Raw genomic sequence first — 14100 nt, forward strand, 5'->3', positions numbered from 1 at the left:
TGGAAAAAAGTAAAAAAGTAATAAATGTAATGAGATGCTTGACTGGTAGAGAATGGGGGGCAAGTTGCCAAGCACTGAAAAGAATTTATGTATTCCCTGATAAGATCTATGGTTGACTATGGCAGTACAGTGTATACTTCAGCAGCTAGATCCCATTTAAAACAATTGGATGTGATTCAGGCTCAGGCTTTGAGAGTGTGTAGTGGAGCTTTTAAGACATTGCCTGTCCAGGTAGAGGTAGGAGAGATGCCACTAAAACTAAGGAGACAGCAAATTACTGGGTTAACTTGCAGGGGGATAATGACTCCCACCTCACAAAAGAAGTGCTGAAGGAATGCTGGAGGAAAGAGAGAAGTAAAAAGGACAACTTTGGTCATATAGGAAATAAAACAGCAAAAGAGCTTGGGGTAAAGGAAAATATAGAAATGCAAATAAGAATCAGTAAAGCGGAAGTAAAATGTATAATCTGGGAAAAAATTAACCAAAATTGGCAAGAAATGTGGGATAGTGAGGGGAAAGGGAGACATTTATACCATATCCAAAAGAGTATTGAAGTAAATAAGGTAGGAGGTGGAGACAGAAAAGAGGAAACGGTACTAATGAGACTAAGGCTGGGACAAAAATATTAAAAATGATGTCGAAACATCAGATGGGTAGGTGTGAGGAGTGTCAGGAAGAGGAATCGGTGGAACGTGTAATTCTACATTGTAGGAAATATCAGAGGGAGAGAGTGATAATGGATAATAGACTAAAGGAACTAGGGGTGCAGAAATTCACTTTAAAAACAATACTAAGTATGAATGATAGAGCACAGGTGAGAGAATTGTTGGGTTTTTTAAGGGACACTGGGCTTTATTATAGGATATAATGGCTTACCATTATATCCTATAATATCCTCCTTCAATCCCTGGAAAATTGTAGATTATATTGTGAATTTACTGACTGATCCACACTCCGGAACAGAAGGTGGCGGTAACGCACCATTAAGATGGATGCCAACCGTCGTTAAAGAAGAAGAAGAAGAAGAAGAAGAAGAAGAAGAAGAAGAAGCAGCAGCAGCAGCAGCGGAAGCAGAAGCAGAAGCAGCAGCTTCTTTCAAGGTGATCGGATGTCCTTACTCTTCGCCGGTTGGCTGTCACCTCAAAATGTCTACAATCCAGTTATTGAGAGCGTACGTCAATCAGCGATTGACTGTGGTTGTTGAGGAAATAATCGAGATGTTTGAAAGAACAATAACCGAGTACCAGGAGGAAATCGATCGCCAACGCAGGCTGCTGGGAGCTGAGCAGCAGCCCGGCATCAAGATAATGTTAAACAACGGAACAGGTTTGTGTCATTAAAGTAACTAGTGCAGTGTCCTTTCAAAACGTGCCTGTTCTGAACGGTTGGCCTCCGGTATTGTTGCTTCAACGCATAGAAAAATTAATACTGTTGTATTACAGTTGTAATATGAGGTGTGAATGAGTATATACACCAACATGAAAGAAACTGGCATTCTATTAGGCTATACACAGATGTTAAGTACTGTAATAGTGAATATTTTCTCATTTCAAGTATAATGAGAGCTGCATTTAAAAATAAAATACATAACAGAGAGCTTTTGAAAAAATGTCCATCCGAAAATAAAGTGGATCGATTATATCAGATCAGATCGTTTATTTAATGTGCCTTCAGTTCGGATAATTTCAGTGGGTATAGTTGCAGTGGCGATTCTAGAGTCTCTTGGGGCCCTAGGCAAAAATTCCCAGGGGGCCCCTCGAACCAGCTTTGACCAGCTCACAGTTCTGTTATAAATAATCAGACACCAATGAAAAATTTAAGAAATCTAATCAAAATCACATCAAAATATAAAGAACAATAAAAACCTAAATAAATAACTACATCAACATTGTCACATTATAAGGCCAGTGATCATCAACAAATAAAGCATTGATTTTGCAAATGCTCCTTATGGGCCTTGGCTAGTGCAAATGCTGCCCCTATGTCTTCACATCAAAAGTTCACAAGCTGCGCGTCTCAGACATAGGCTGTATATATACAGTCGAGCATTTACTGTTTTAATCGTCATTATCTGCTCCACTAACCGCTGTCTTGCTTTCTTTTTTCCTCATCCTCTTTTTTTCTCTTTCTTTTTTCACTTCCAGGCAGATAAATCCTCTTCATTTTCCTTCATTGACTTTCAATTCAAACCTCGAGAATGTTAAATGAATCATGCAAGTTCAACAGGAATGACATGGGACCCCTTTAGGGAGGTGTCCTAGTGAGATGACATTGCAAATTGTCCATTGGTTGCTTAAGGGGGAGGCCACATTTTGAGACATTGCTGTGGAGTAAAGTTTGTCAGCCCTTTGGGGCCCCCTAATGGTCTGGGGCCCCAAGCAGTTGCCTGCCTTGCCTGTTTACAAGCTGTGCATCTGTATATTTGCTCAGAAGATTTGTACTTATGTTAGACATACTGGTTTTTAACTACCCATGGGAAGTAGCCTAAAAGCTGTGTTTTTGCTGTCTAGTTTTCTTTTAGACTACACCCCTGAAAACTTTTCTCTGACCCCCATACAACTATGATCGCAGGCTCTGGCTCTGCTTTATTATTATGTAGTACAAAAAAATCTGAAAATCTTTTTTGGTGAATTAGCTCATGCAGGGACTTGAGGGTTTTCTTCTTACTTACTACTCAATATTTTCAGTAGTATTTTTGTTATTTGACTATTACACAAGTAATTTAGCCATTTCCAGTCAGGCCCAGTTTCATCAATTTCATTCTCTTCCTATAGAGCAGGTCTAGACCGTACTCGTATATAATATTATTTACAGAGACCCAACAATTCCCACCAAGAGGAAGCACTTGGCGACTGTTGCAGAAAATAATAATAATGTAATGGTAGTGGTAATATTGATATTATTATTATTATTATTATTATTATTATTATTATTAATAATGATAGGAATAATAATAAACAATAATAATTGTAGTATTACAGCTATGATACTCTCCCAGTTGTGTCCTCACTTGGTTTATTTTGTGTAACCAGCTTTGATGTCTGTGTCTGGCTTGCAGTCTATGCTGAAAAATAGAGATACCAAGAAGTTTCCTTTGGTTTGTGTTCATTGTTTGAGAGAGAGTGAGAGACAGCTGCGGTCGAGTGACCTTTAGAGTGAATGAACAAGGGAGCCCCGGTAGTGAGAAAGCTGGTGAATCAGAGAAATAAAACGTTATTTATTTCACAGTGGTTACTTTCTAAAGCACAAATAAACACGCCCACACCCCCACAAACCAGTGTTGAAGCGGTGACCGTTCTCCACTGCTGGAGTGAAGCATTTCTTAGAATCTGGAAATTCATTTTGATTGTGTGAGTGGATATTCATACTCGGGATAAAATGAGATGACTTGGAAATTGCATATTGGTCCAACTGGAAATGGCTAAAGGTGCGTAAAAACTATTGAAAATATTGAGTGTAAGTGTTCAATAAACCCTCAAGTCCCTGCATAAGTTGTTTTCGCAAAAAAAAAAAATAGTTTAAGATTTTTTGTACTCCATAATAATCACATGAGCACAGCCTGCGATCAGAGCTGTATGGGGGTCTGGGAAAAGTTTTTCTGCCATGTGCTCTAAGAGAAAAGTAGACTTTTTAGGCTACTTCCCACGGGCATTTCAAAACCAGTAGCCTATGTTTCATATAAACACAAATCTTTTGAGCAAATATATCCACTCAAATGATCAAAACTGAAGGCACAGAAAATAAACAATCTGAGAGCCCAGTATGATCAATCCACTTTATTTTTGGATGCACATTTTTTCAAAAGCTCTCTGTTAATGTATTTTATTTTTAAATGCAGCCCTCATGAAATGAGAAAATATCCACTATTACAGTACTTAACATCTGTGTAATAGAATTTCAGTTTATTTTATGTTGTTGGTGTATATAGTCATTCACACCTTAAGTCAACAGTATTTATTTTTGTGTGTTGAAGCAGCAATAGGGGAGACCGGGGATAGTTGTAACACTTTTTTGTATCAGCACCTATAACTCACAGAATTTTTGTGTTAGAGCTCTCAAATTTTGACACAAAATTACAGTAGGCCTACTTAAAGGAGCAGTGTGTAAGATTTAGGGGGCTCTATTTACAGAATATGGAAGCAGTAGAATATAATGTCCATCACCTGAAAATAGAGTTGTTGTGTTTTCATTACCTTAGAATAAGCTCTTTATATCTACAGAGGGAGGGTGTCCTCACGAGGACGTGGAAGTAATGCGTGACGTCACCATGAAGTGTCGTGAAAAAGACCTCACAATGCAGGAGACCACGCCCATCTGGTATGGGAGATGCGCGAACGCCCTGCCAGATGACCTGAAGACGGCACTAGAGTCTTGGGAATCCAGGCCTCAGAAGATCCAAGTTTCGCACTTGAAGGCACCGAAATGCCTCAGCCAGGGTCGATAGGAAGCCTGGATACCAACGACACTGCAGCTCCTGCCAGGACAGGGGGCGATGGAGCCAAGGGGGTGGGAAAGAGACCCATCCCCTTGGTTGGTCCAGACCACTGCCACTGAACACCTTACAATCAAAAGGAAAGGCACGGCTCGACCGGAACCCTGAGGCAAGACAATGGGCACAAAGGTAAGAACCAGAAGGGGAAAAGTCAAAAGCAAGACATGGAGAACGTGCTCCGAAAATACCTGACAGAAGCAGTAAAGCAGCTTGAAACGTCCTGCTGGCTTCCTTTCTTGAACTACCGGGGTGATCTTGTACGTAAAGGCAATGCCTGCTGTATTTACACCTCGGTAATGGTAAGGGGGTGTATCAGCACCTTTGCCCTACTTTATTCCAGTTCTGAGATTAGCCTGATGTGTGCCAGCACTTTTTCAGATATGGCTAGAGCCATGCTTGCCCTTGGGAAGCTGTTACAAGGGCTCTTGTCGACCTGGTCCGAAATGTCAGCCATCAGCCAAGAATGGTATGACAAGATCTGCCAACACACACACACCACCTCCCGCTTTCGTACAGCAGAGCCACCACCTTCTTTCTGCAGAGTCACCACAGACCCTCCTTAAGGCAGTTGGAGTGTGTGCCCTGTACAAATCGGAGGAAACGGGTCATGCACTTTGGCAGCATATTCCTTCATCTCCGACCCCCATTCTTCTTAGGGGCGGACCTTCTTGTTAGGCTTGGTGCCCAGCTGGACACAGTCAACCAAGTTCTGTTGGCCCAAGCAAGTGCCAAACCATCTGTTCTGAATACTGAACCAGAGCACATGAAATCTGGGCAAACCATTCCCCAGGCATGTCAGGTTGCTAGTGAGGCCGATATGACTATACCCGCTCGGACAGCAGGTGCCCCATCCGCCTCATAATCCTTCAGGGACAGAAGATGCGTGGCTCACAAGCATTCTTCCAACCCCTGCCCCGCTTCTGGGAACTCAACCGGACAGTCTGCGGCACACCCCTGCTTGAGTTGGACCATCGTTCCACATACTTACTGGTGCAGAATCTGACAAATGCCCCAGTCCAGGTGTCAGCTCGACAACCATTGGGGGGACTGATTGACAGTTCGTTCCATGACTTTGAAGAGCTTCCTCCATCCTTGACCAGGAATGACAACCTGGATAACATTATTTTCACTTTCCTGACCAAAATGATCACCGTTGTCCACCACGAGATGCTCCAGGAGGAAGCGATCTGTGGAACCTAAGTGCTGAAGGTGACATGGTCGTGTACTCCCTCGTGGCCCAACCGGCGGACCCAACCTGGGTCCCCACGAGTGGAGTCTTGCCCTGACTTTGAGTCTGAGGTTGAACAACAGAAAACAGGCAGATGCCTTGACCACAGAGGACCAGAGAAATGCGCTCCGGAAATTGTTCTGTGATTTCCAGCCCATTTTCTCACAGGGCCCTTACAATTGTGCAGTTCACCTCCACGCGGTCTGCATTCCCACTGATCCAAAGGCCCCGCCAACGTTTGTACATCAGTACAAGATCCCGTTGGCTGCCTACGAGTCGATCCAAGAGATCCTCGACCAGTTGTTGCAGAAGCAGATCATTAGGGAATGCAACTCAACCTACAACTCACCAGTCTGGACGGTTATGAAACCAAATGGCAAGTGGTGCCTTACAATTGACTACTGCCCCTTGAACAAGCAGGTCCCGCTCTCCCGCTGGCCAATGATCCATTTGGATCAAGAACTGGCCAAGGTGAAGGGAGCCTTCTTCTTTACCACAGTGGACGTGGCCAATGGTTTCTGGACCATGCGAGTCGATCCAGCAGACTAATACAATTTGGCGTTCTCTCTTTAACCACCAATACACTTGGAACCGCTGCCCATTTGGGTATTCGAACTCCCCAGCTGAGTTCAACATCTTCCTCTACAAGGCAATGAGCGAAGCCCATGGTAACCTCATTTACGTGGATGATTTTCTGATGAGAACTGTTAGAACCATGTTCAGGAGGTGCCTGATACCCAGGCCAGACAACTTCACTGGGAAACTGTGGAACATCTGTACAGATCAGCTGTGTGATATTTTCTGTCCTTGGAGCAGCAGAGAGTCTCTAGGGGATGGAAGGAGTTAACTATTCTAACAGTAGCAAAGAAAATGTCCCAGAAGGAGCTCAATGACTTTAGGCCAGTGGCATTAACTTCACTGGTAATGAAAGTACAAATACTTTCATTACTAGATCAGGACTCAGCTGCTCGCAGGGTCAGGACTGAGCTTCTCGCAGGTTGAGGGTCTTCTTGACCCCTCGCAGTCTGTATACAGGGCAAACAGAGGCGTGGATGATGCAACCGCCACTTTACTCAGCTATCTCTCTAAAGCATCTTTAACAAAAACTCTTGCAAGACTTTTATTTATTGATTTTTTTTCTTCTGCTTTTAATACAATTCAGCCTCACAGTTTGGTTGATAAACTGCTACATGTTTTTAATCTTGATACTTGCTCAGAGGGTCAGAGTAAATGGTGTTCTCTCTATGCAGCATTTGTCCTCCACAGGGTTGCTTCCTGTCCCATCTACTGTTCATTCTCTACACCAACGACTGTAGAAGTCAGTACAAGGACATTCTTAAATTTGCAGGTGACACAGTTGTTGTCAGCCTGCTTCATGAAATGAGTCATCACATGGGCCTGTGGTCAGTGATCTTGCACAGTGGTGTGATGATTACTTTGAGTCTGAATATTTCCAAAACCAAAGATATGATTATTGAATTATGAAAAACGTCACCTCCACCTTCCCAGATCATTGTTAAAGGACTAGAAGTATAAATTATATTATATTATATATATACTTATATTGATAAGACATTGAGCATTGATATGAACACTGAGGCAATATGCAAGAAGGGGCATTGTCAAGGCAGCTAGTAACAGGGTTGCCACAGGTCTGGAAAGTACTAAAAAAAAAAATCAAGACCTTGAATGTGCTTGGTTTTACTGAGCAATAAAGAGGTCCTTATAAGTGCTTGGATATTGAATTGAATTGAATTTAGCTTACCAGAATCTCTGAGTTTGAGCCTCATGCGCTCCATCATCTCAAAATTCACCTATACCATTTTTATAAATCTGGAGTGCTGGGCCAAGCTTGATACACTTCCTTCTTATATATCACTGTCCACGTAGGCTACAAACATACAGTGATTTGCCCGCATTGTTTCAGCACCCCCCCCCCCCTCTGGTTCGGGGTGGATGACACACACAGACAGTGGTGGTGCAAGCTATCGTCAACTTTGCCAACCACAACCACCTATCAGGAGAAAATGAATGAAAGTGTGTGCTCACTGTTGAAATAATTAATTATGTAATGTGTTCATGTTCACGGCACAAAATTATAGCCTTTGTTTTGTGTCACATTAGATAAGTTTGTGTAGCCTACAGCTCTCTCTTTTGATATCAGCTAGCTTGCTATGCTATGTGACCATAGAAATAGCTGTATTAATTCCATGGTCTTGACACTTGAGTACTCAATTAGATTAGAGTGCCTGATGAAGCACTCTCATTTGTGTGAAGCGGCTGTGGCTTAGTGGTAGAGCGGTTCATCCACCAATCGGATGGTCGGCTATTCCCCCAGCCCACATGTCGAAGTGTCCTTGGGCAAGACACTGAACCCCAAATTGCTACCGAGGACTGTGCCTTCAGCGTGTGAGTGCGTGTGAATGATTAGTTACTTTGGACTGATGAGCAGTTAGCATGCTATCAATGTATGAATGTGTGTGAATGTGGTGAATGTGATATGTAGTGTGTAAAGTGCTTTGAGTGGTCAGAAGACTAGAAAGGTGCTATACAAGTACAGTCCATTTACATTTACCATATCAGAAGTGTGAAAACACGAAGGAGTAGCCGGGGACAGATTAGCTAGACAATTCTCCTTGAGGAATTTGACATCTTCCCCTCGGGTCAGAGATACAAGTTTTCATTTATCCCATGTGCAGTAAGTTCTAATACATTATAAACTGCCTCTTGGTTCCCAGCACAGCTTAGCATTTTATTTTTCATATCTTTATTCTTCGTGTTGCAGCTTTCGTTGCTTTTATCATACACCCTTTGTTTTATTTTGAATTGCATACACAGTGCAGCACTTTCAGTATTTCAACTATTTTCAGTTGTCTTAGTGTGTTTTAACTGTTTATGTTTCGTGTTTTATGTTTGTGTTTTTATGCTGATTGCTGCAAAAAGAATTTCCTCTTGTGGGACAATAAAGATCTGAACTCAACTGAACTGGTACAGACATTTAATTCATGGTCCAACAAAAGTTTCAATATACAGGTCAATGTTCAGTGTTTATCAGGTTTAATAAAAATCAAGGTAAACACGATGTGAAGAAATGTCCTATATTTCAGCACAAAAAATATTTTATGAAACTTTGATGAATAACCTGGTAATAACATTAACCGTGATATTTTTGGCCACAACAACCATACAGTAAAAATCTGATAGCAGCACAACCCTACTCACTGTATTTCATAGACATAAGTCATAAAAGAAATACTCCTGAATTTTTTTTTTTACATGTCTTTTTTTATTTTTACTTGATGTCCTGTATGTTTGTATCTCAGGTGTGTCTGAGGGCATCCAGCCACTGATTGTCAATGCAAAGATTCCCCCTGAACAGCAGGAGTTGAACCCCAGTCTGGACCAGGAGGCCCCAGAGCTCCCATGCATTAAACAGGAACCAGAGGAAGTCTGGACCAGACAGGGGCTTCATGGGCTGGAGAGGGCTGATATCCTAGAGTTCCAGTTCCCTCCTGTCTCTGTGAAGAGTGAAGATGATGAAGAGAATCCTCTGTCATCACTGTTTAATCAAAGACAAACTGAAGAGCACAAAGAGGAAGATCCTCCAGCCAGCAGTCCAGCTCAACAGATAGAAGATGGAGCTGTTGGAGAGGACTGTAGAGGATCAGAACCAGCCTTTGACTTGGATGTAGCTGGTTTTTTAAAAGCAACAAGCGATGGTCAGTTTTTCCTTTCACAGTGTTTTAAAACTGAGACTGAAGGCTTAGATGTTGACTGGAACCAGATTATTGAATCTAAGCCATTTTCAGACAGACTGAAACACAATGAAACTGTGTCTCATAAGAGGTCTCATAATCAGAAAAAACTTTATAAATGCCCAGTATGTAGCAAAACATTTAAGCACAACACAGCTCTGCAGAGACACATAACATGTCATACAGGGGAAAGGCCATTTGACTGTACTGAGTGTGGTAAGACATTTAAGCAAAAGGGAAGTTTGCACATACACATGAGAAAACACACCGGAGAAAAGCCCTTTAGTTGCTTAGTTTGTGGCAAAAACTTCACCCAGAGTGGAACATTAGCTGCACACATGAGAATTCATACTGGAGAGAAGCCTTTCAGCTGCTCAGTTTGTAAGAAAAGGTACAATGAAAGAGGGACACTGGTCAGACACATGAGAGTCCACACTGGAGAGAAACCATTTACTTGCTCACTTTGCGGTAAAAGATTTAGTGAAAAGGGAAATCTGAATAAACATAAGAGAATCCACACAGGAGAGAAACCATTCAGTTGCAGTGAATGTGAGAAAAAGTTTAGTTTGCTGTCACACCTCAAAAACCACAAATGTCCTGGTAAGAAGAGCAGTGAAGCTTAGAGCAGGTGATTCAACTGAAATGTCCAAAAGTTACAGTACAATTAACCAGACATATGAATCAGTCAGGAGGAATCCCTTTAATCAGTGTTGTCTTTTCACTTTTCTCTAGTGTTAAATAGACCAAATGATGTCATAAACATGTGATCTTCTGCCTTCAGATGGCTGCAGGGATTTAATTAACCAAAGGGGAAGCTTTTCATACAATATAAAGCAGCTGTGGACAACAGATACTGTAAATTCTTACATACTAATTTATAGATAAATGCAGAATGATTTAACAACATTCCTGCTTTAATCACATTAAAGGTTATTTTTTTATGCTGATTTAAACATCTACTGGTTGGAGAGTGTTTAATCAACTTTTATTTTACATTTCAAGCATTATTCCATTGTTGCTGCACATTTGCTCCAAATATTTAGTTTGCTCTTTACACAAAATTACCACAATGGAGGTGGATTGCGCTAGAAACAGATGTGTGTCTGAGACATGTATTCTTAGCGCAACATCTAAGACTGAATTTCCACCAAAATACTAACGACTCATTTGCCTCATTCGAATGAACCTCCCACCTGTTTGCTCCTTATTTTTGCTTGGGGAGGGATTTTGCCCACACAGGCCACTCCCCACAGTGAGAGTGTATGCTGTTCTTTGTGACTGTGTAGCACTTCTCTGCACTATATTTAAATGTGTCCTAGTTATTGTATTTGTGCAACACTTTTTTTCACAGTAACTGCCAGTAGCATCTGTGTGTTGTCCCGTAAAAGTAAAAATGGGCTTCTCAGAGATAAAATGACAAATGAGTGACATAGGTTATCCATTTTCCCCTCTATCTCATTTCTCTATCTTTTTTTCTTGCACTTACAGGTGGCAGAGGAATGGGGGCACCTTAAAAAGGCTTAATCTGTTTTATAATATTACAGATTAAAATGTATCAATTTCTCTTTAAAGGGGACCTATTATGCTTTCCCTTATTTTCTGTTATATCTATATGTTGCAATGTCGGATGTTCATATTAAACATGTCTAAAAAGTTTCAAATAATGAGGTAAACGTATGTAAAAGTAATATCTGTGAGCAAAAAGCTCAGGCTTCAGAATGCTCTGAGGACTAGATTTCCAATGGTTTTTTTTTTGTCAGCTTGGCACAGATGTCCTTATACGGTCATCTGCTCATGATCTGCTCCAGGCACAGCACACCCACGAAGTACAGGGATGCGCTCAGTCTGTCTTAAGTTATTCAACCGCTCTGCTCAGGACTACTCTTCGGTTTTATAAGGACCCGGTTGCAAATTTCTCAAAACCCGAAAATCAGTAAGGTCTATGCTTATCAATACTGCTATCGAGACTAGCGGGTCCTAACGTTATGTCTCGAGAGTCATGTCATTTAAATGTCATAAAAATCACTGGTGCACAAACATTGATTGTTTAACGTTTAGTTATACGTTATGTTGAAGGCCCAGTGTATTTCTTTTCAAATTAATGGCCAGCGTTTATTGAAGGCTAGGCAAATTTCATTCTGTTCAGAAATCAAACAGTCACAGACTCACAGTTAAGCAATAAGAATTTCTGTTAAGAATTTATTGTCGTCTTGTCTTTCCACCAAATTAATAGAAAAGTATCGATAGTGGTATCGCTAAAGACTTTGATCGTTAAGTCTCAAATGGTATCAATAAAAATTAACAATCCCCATCCCTACTCTTCGGGCCCTATTTAAACAATCTATAGCGCATGGTATAAAGTGCATAGCGCAAGTGCATTTTTGGGCGTGTCCAAATTTTTTGTATTTAATCTTAATTAATCATAGGTTTGTTTTGGGCGTAACATGAATTAAACAAATCAGAGTGTCATCTCCCATTCCCTTTTTAAAAGCCAGGTGTACCTGGTGCATTGCTATTTGGAGAAGTTGGAGAAGTGAATGGTTTTCTGCTGAGGAAACAGATCTGCTTGTGCGTGAAGTGGAAGTGCATAAGCAGACCGTCTACCAAAGCTCCCTGAGGTGAAGCAGGCATGGGAAGAGGTAGCGGTGAGCATGTCATCATTTTGTCACAAGTCGACCCACATCACAACGGAACATCACCCGACCGGAGGACCACCCATTCCTGGAAATCCAGTAGGCCCGATCCATCACATGCAGACACTCCTCGACCTGCTGCTCCTCGACCCTCCTGTGGCCAGCCCTGTTGTGGTGCTCCCCACCTGTGAACCTGGGGAGGAAGAAGACCACCAGCCTAAAATAGTTTTTACCAATATATTTTAGTATTTTTCATTATTAGATTTTTTTTCATTTTTTTCGTTTTGAAAATTTTGTTTTCAATTCAGTTTAGCTTCAGTTACGTTCCAGAGTGGTTCCAGAGTTAGTTTAGTTTTTATTGTTTAAAAATGTTTCGGTTTAGTTTTTTATTGACTCACAGTCATGTAGACATCCCAGTCTCAATAAACATATGAACCAATTCCTCCTCATGCTTCTAAGACATTTCCTGTATATTTCTATTTTATTAGTTAGTTTTGCAAACACACAATATTGTTTAAATTATCTTTTTTCTAAATTCTAGTTTTTAGTTTTATTTCAGTTAACTAAAAAATTTTTTTTTCACACCTAGTGAATTAAAAGTGAATTAAATTAAATGCAATAATCCCTGCACAAAGCCAGTCAGTTTACTTATCAAGGTATAGATGCCATCTGATTCCTCAGTGCCTGTGCTGCTGGCATATTTGGGTTCATTGGCATCGGCACACACACTTCAGTATCACGCCCATCTGTCCCAGTCCTATAATGTTTCCTCATTTATGTCCAAGAGACATCCATGACGCATGGCAATGTTATCCCCCTGGAAGTCTGCAGGAATGACAGAGTTGGCCAGTATAAAGGAGTCATGGCTTGATCCAGGATAATTTGCGAACAATAATATAATAAATTTGCATGTATAACCTTACACGTTGCATCACCGGGATGTTGATGTAACGGGTTGCCTTACGGTTCACATATATCAGAGCGTTCTCTGATGGGGCACGTAGTTGCACGTGCATGCAATCTATCATACCCAGGACCCCAGGGAACCCAAATTTTGCCAAAAATGCCTGGTTAACCCTTTCTTGGCTGGCAGGTGTCATGGGGAATTTAATTAAATCATTGGCATGTTGGACTAGACTTGTGTATGGCCAAACTTAAGGCAGATTGTGATACACCTCCAATAGAACTAGATGTTGGAATGACCCACTTGCAAAGAAATGCAGCGCAGCAGTGACTTTGACAGCAACGGGGAGTGCATAGCTGGCATTAGTCTCCAAATCATCTGACAGGAGATTACAGCCTAGCAGGATAAGTGAAGTTTACAGCACCACTCGTCTTCGCTGAAGGACAGGTCCTTTGCCGGTGGACCCTCTGCCTCCGCTGTCTCCCAGTCCTCTGTCCCAACTCCATTTAACTGCAAATGCACTGATATTTAACTGATGAGAAAGAGGAGCACTGCTTTGCATCCCTGTGTGTGTAACAAGCAGAGTGTATGCACCCTTTAAATAGCAGGAAAATACTGTGCCATTGACTTTAGACCAGGTTTTTGTTTTAATTAGTAAATTTTAGTGCATGGCTGTGCTTTTTTTTTGTACTGTTCATATACTGCTAGGCCCTGCCAAGTGCGACCCTCGTACCCCTGACACTCTGAACATATAGTAGAGGAAGGCCTTTATCTACACAATATTAATCATCTTTGTCCATCACCCACACCTAATAGCACCACCATTCTCATTCACACTCTGGTTACAGCCCGTATTGATTAAATATTATTATTCTATCCTCTCTGGGCTTCCTCTCAAGTGTCTTCATAAACTTCAATTGGTCCAGAACTCAGCTGCTCGTATTATTACTAGAACTCCCTCCATAGATCACATCAATTGACATATTCGGTCGGCTTCTGCCCTGTAGGCCAACGTTGTTTGTTTTGTCAGCTGACAACTACATGGTTGCTGCTGCTGGCTGACAGTCCATTTAAAAAGTTTTCCCAAC

The 14100-nt window shown here is 41.4% G+C and overlaps 1 protein-coding gene across 1 annotated transcript; it reads left to right on the forward strand.

Moving 5' to 3' along the window:
- Positions 1-992: 992 nt before the first annotated feature.
- Positions 993-12566, forward strand: LOC122888066 (zinc finger protein 551-like). Its single transcript, XM_044221990.1, has 2 exons — positions 993-1326; positions 9044-12566. The coding sequence occupies exons 1-2, from the start codon at positions 993-995 to the stop codon at positions 10096-10098; spliced, it is 1389 nt and encodes a 462-aa protein (XP_044077925.1). The 3' UTR covers positions 10099-12566.
- Positions 12567-14100: the final 1534 nt, after the last annotated feature.

This window comes from Siniperca chuatsi, linkage group LG2, assembly GCF_020085105.1.
Source record: "Siniperca chuatsi isolate FFG_IHB_CAS linkage group LG2, ASM2008510v1, whole genome shotgun sequence".
In the NCBI taxonomy this organism is placed as follows: domain Eukaryota; kingdom Metazoa; phylum Chordata; class Actinopteri; order Centrarchiformes; family Sinipercidae; genus Siniperca; species Siniperca chuatsi.

Coding starts and splice junctions, on each gene's coding strand:
- LOC122888066 (XM_044221990.1), top strand. CDS start 993: ATGCCAACCGTCGTTAAAGAAGAAGAAGAAGAAGAAGAAGAAGAAGAA. Junction 1,327..9,043: donor AATGTTAAACAACGGAACAG/GTTTGTGTCATT, acceptor TTTGTATCTCAG/GTGTGTCTGAGGGCATCCAG.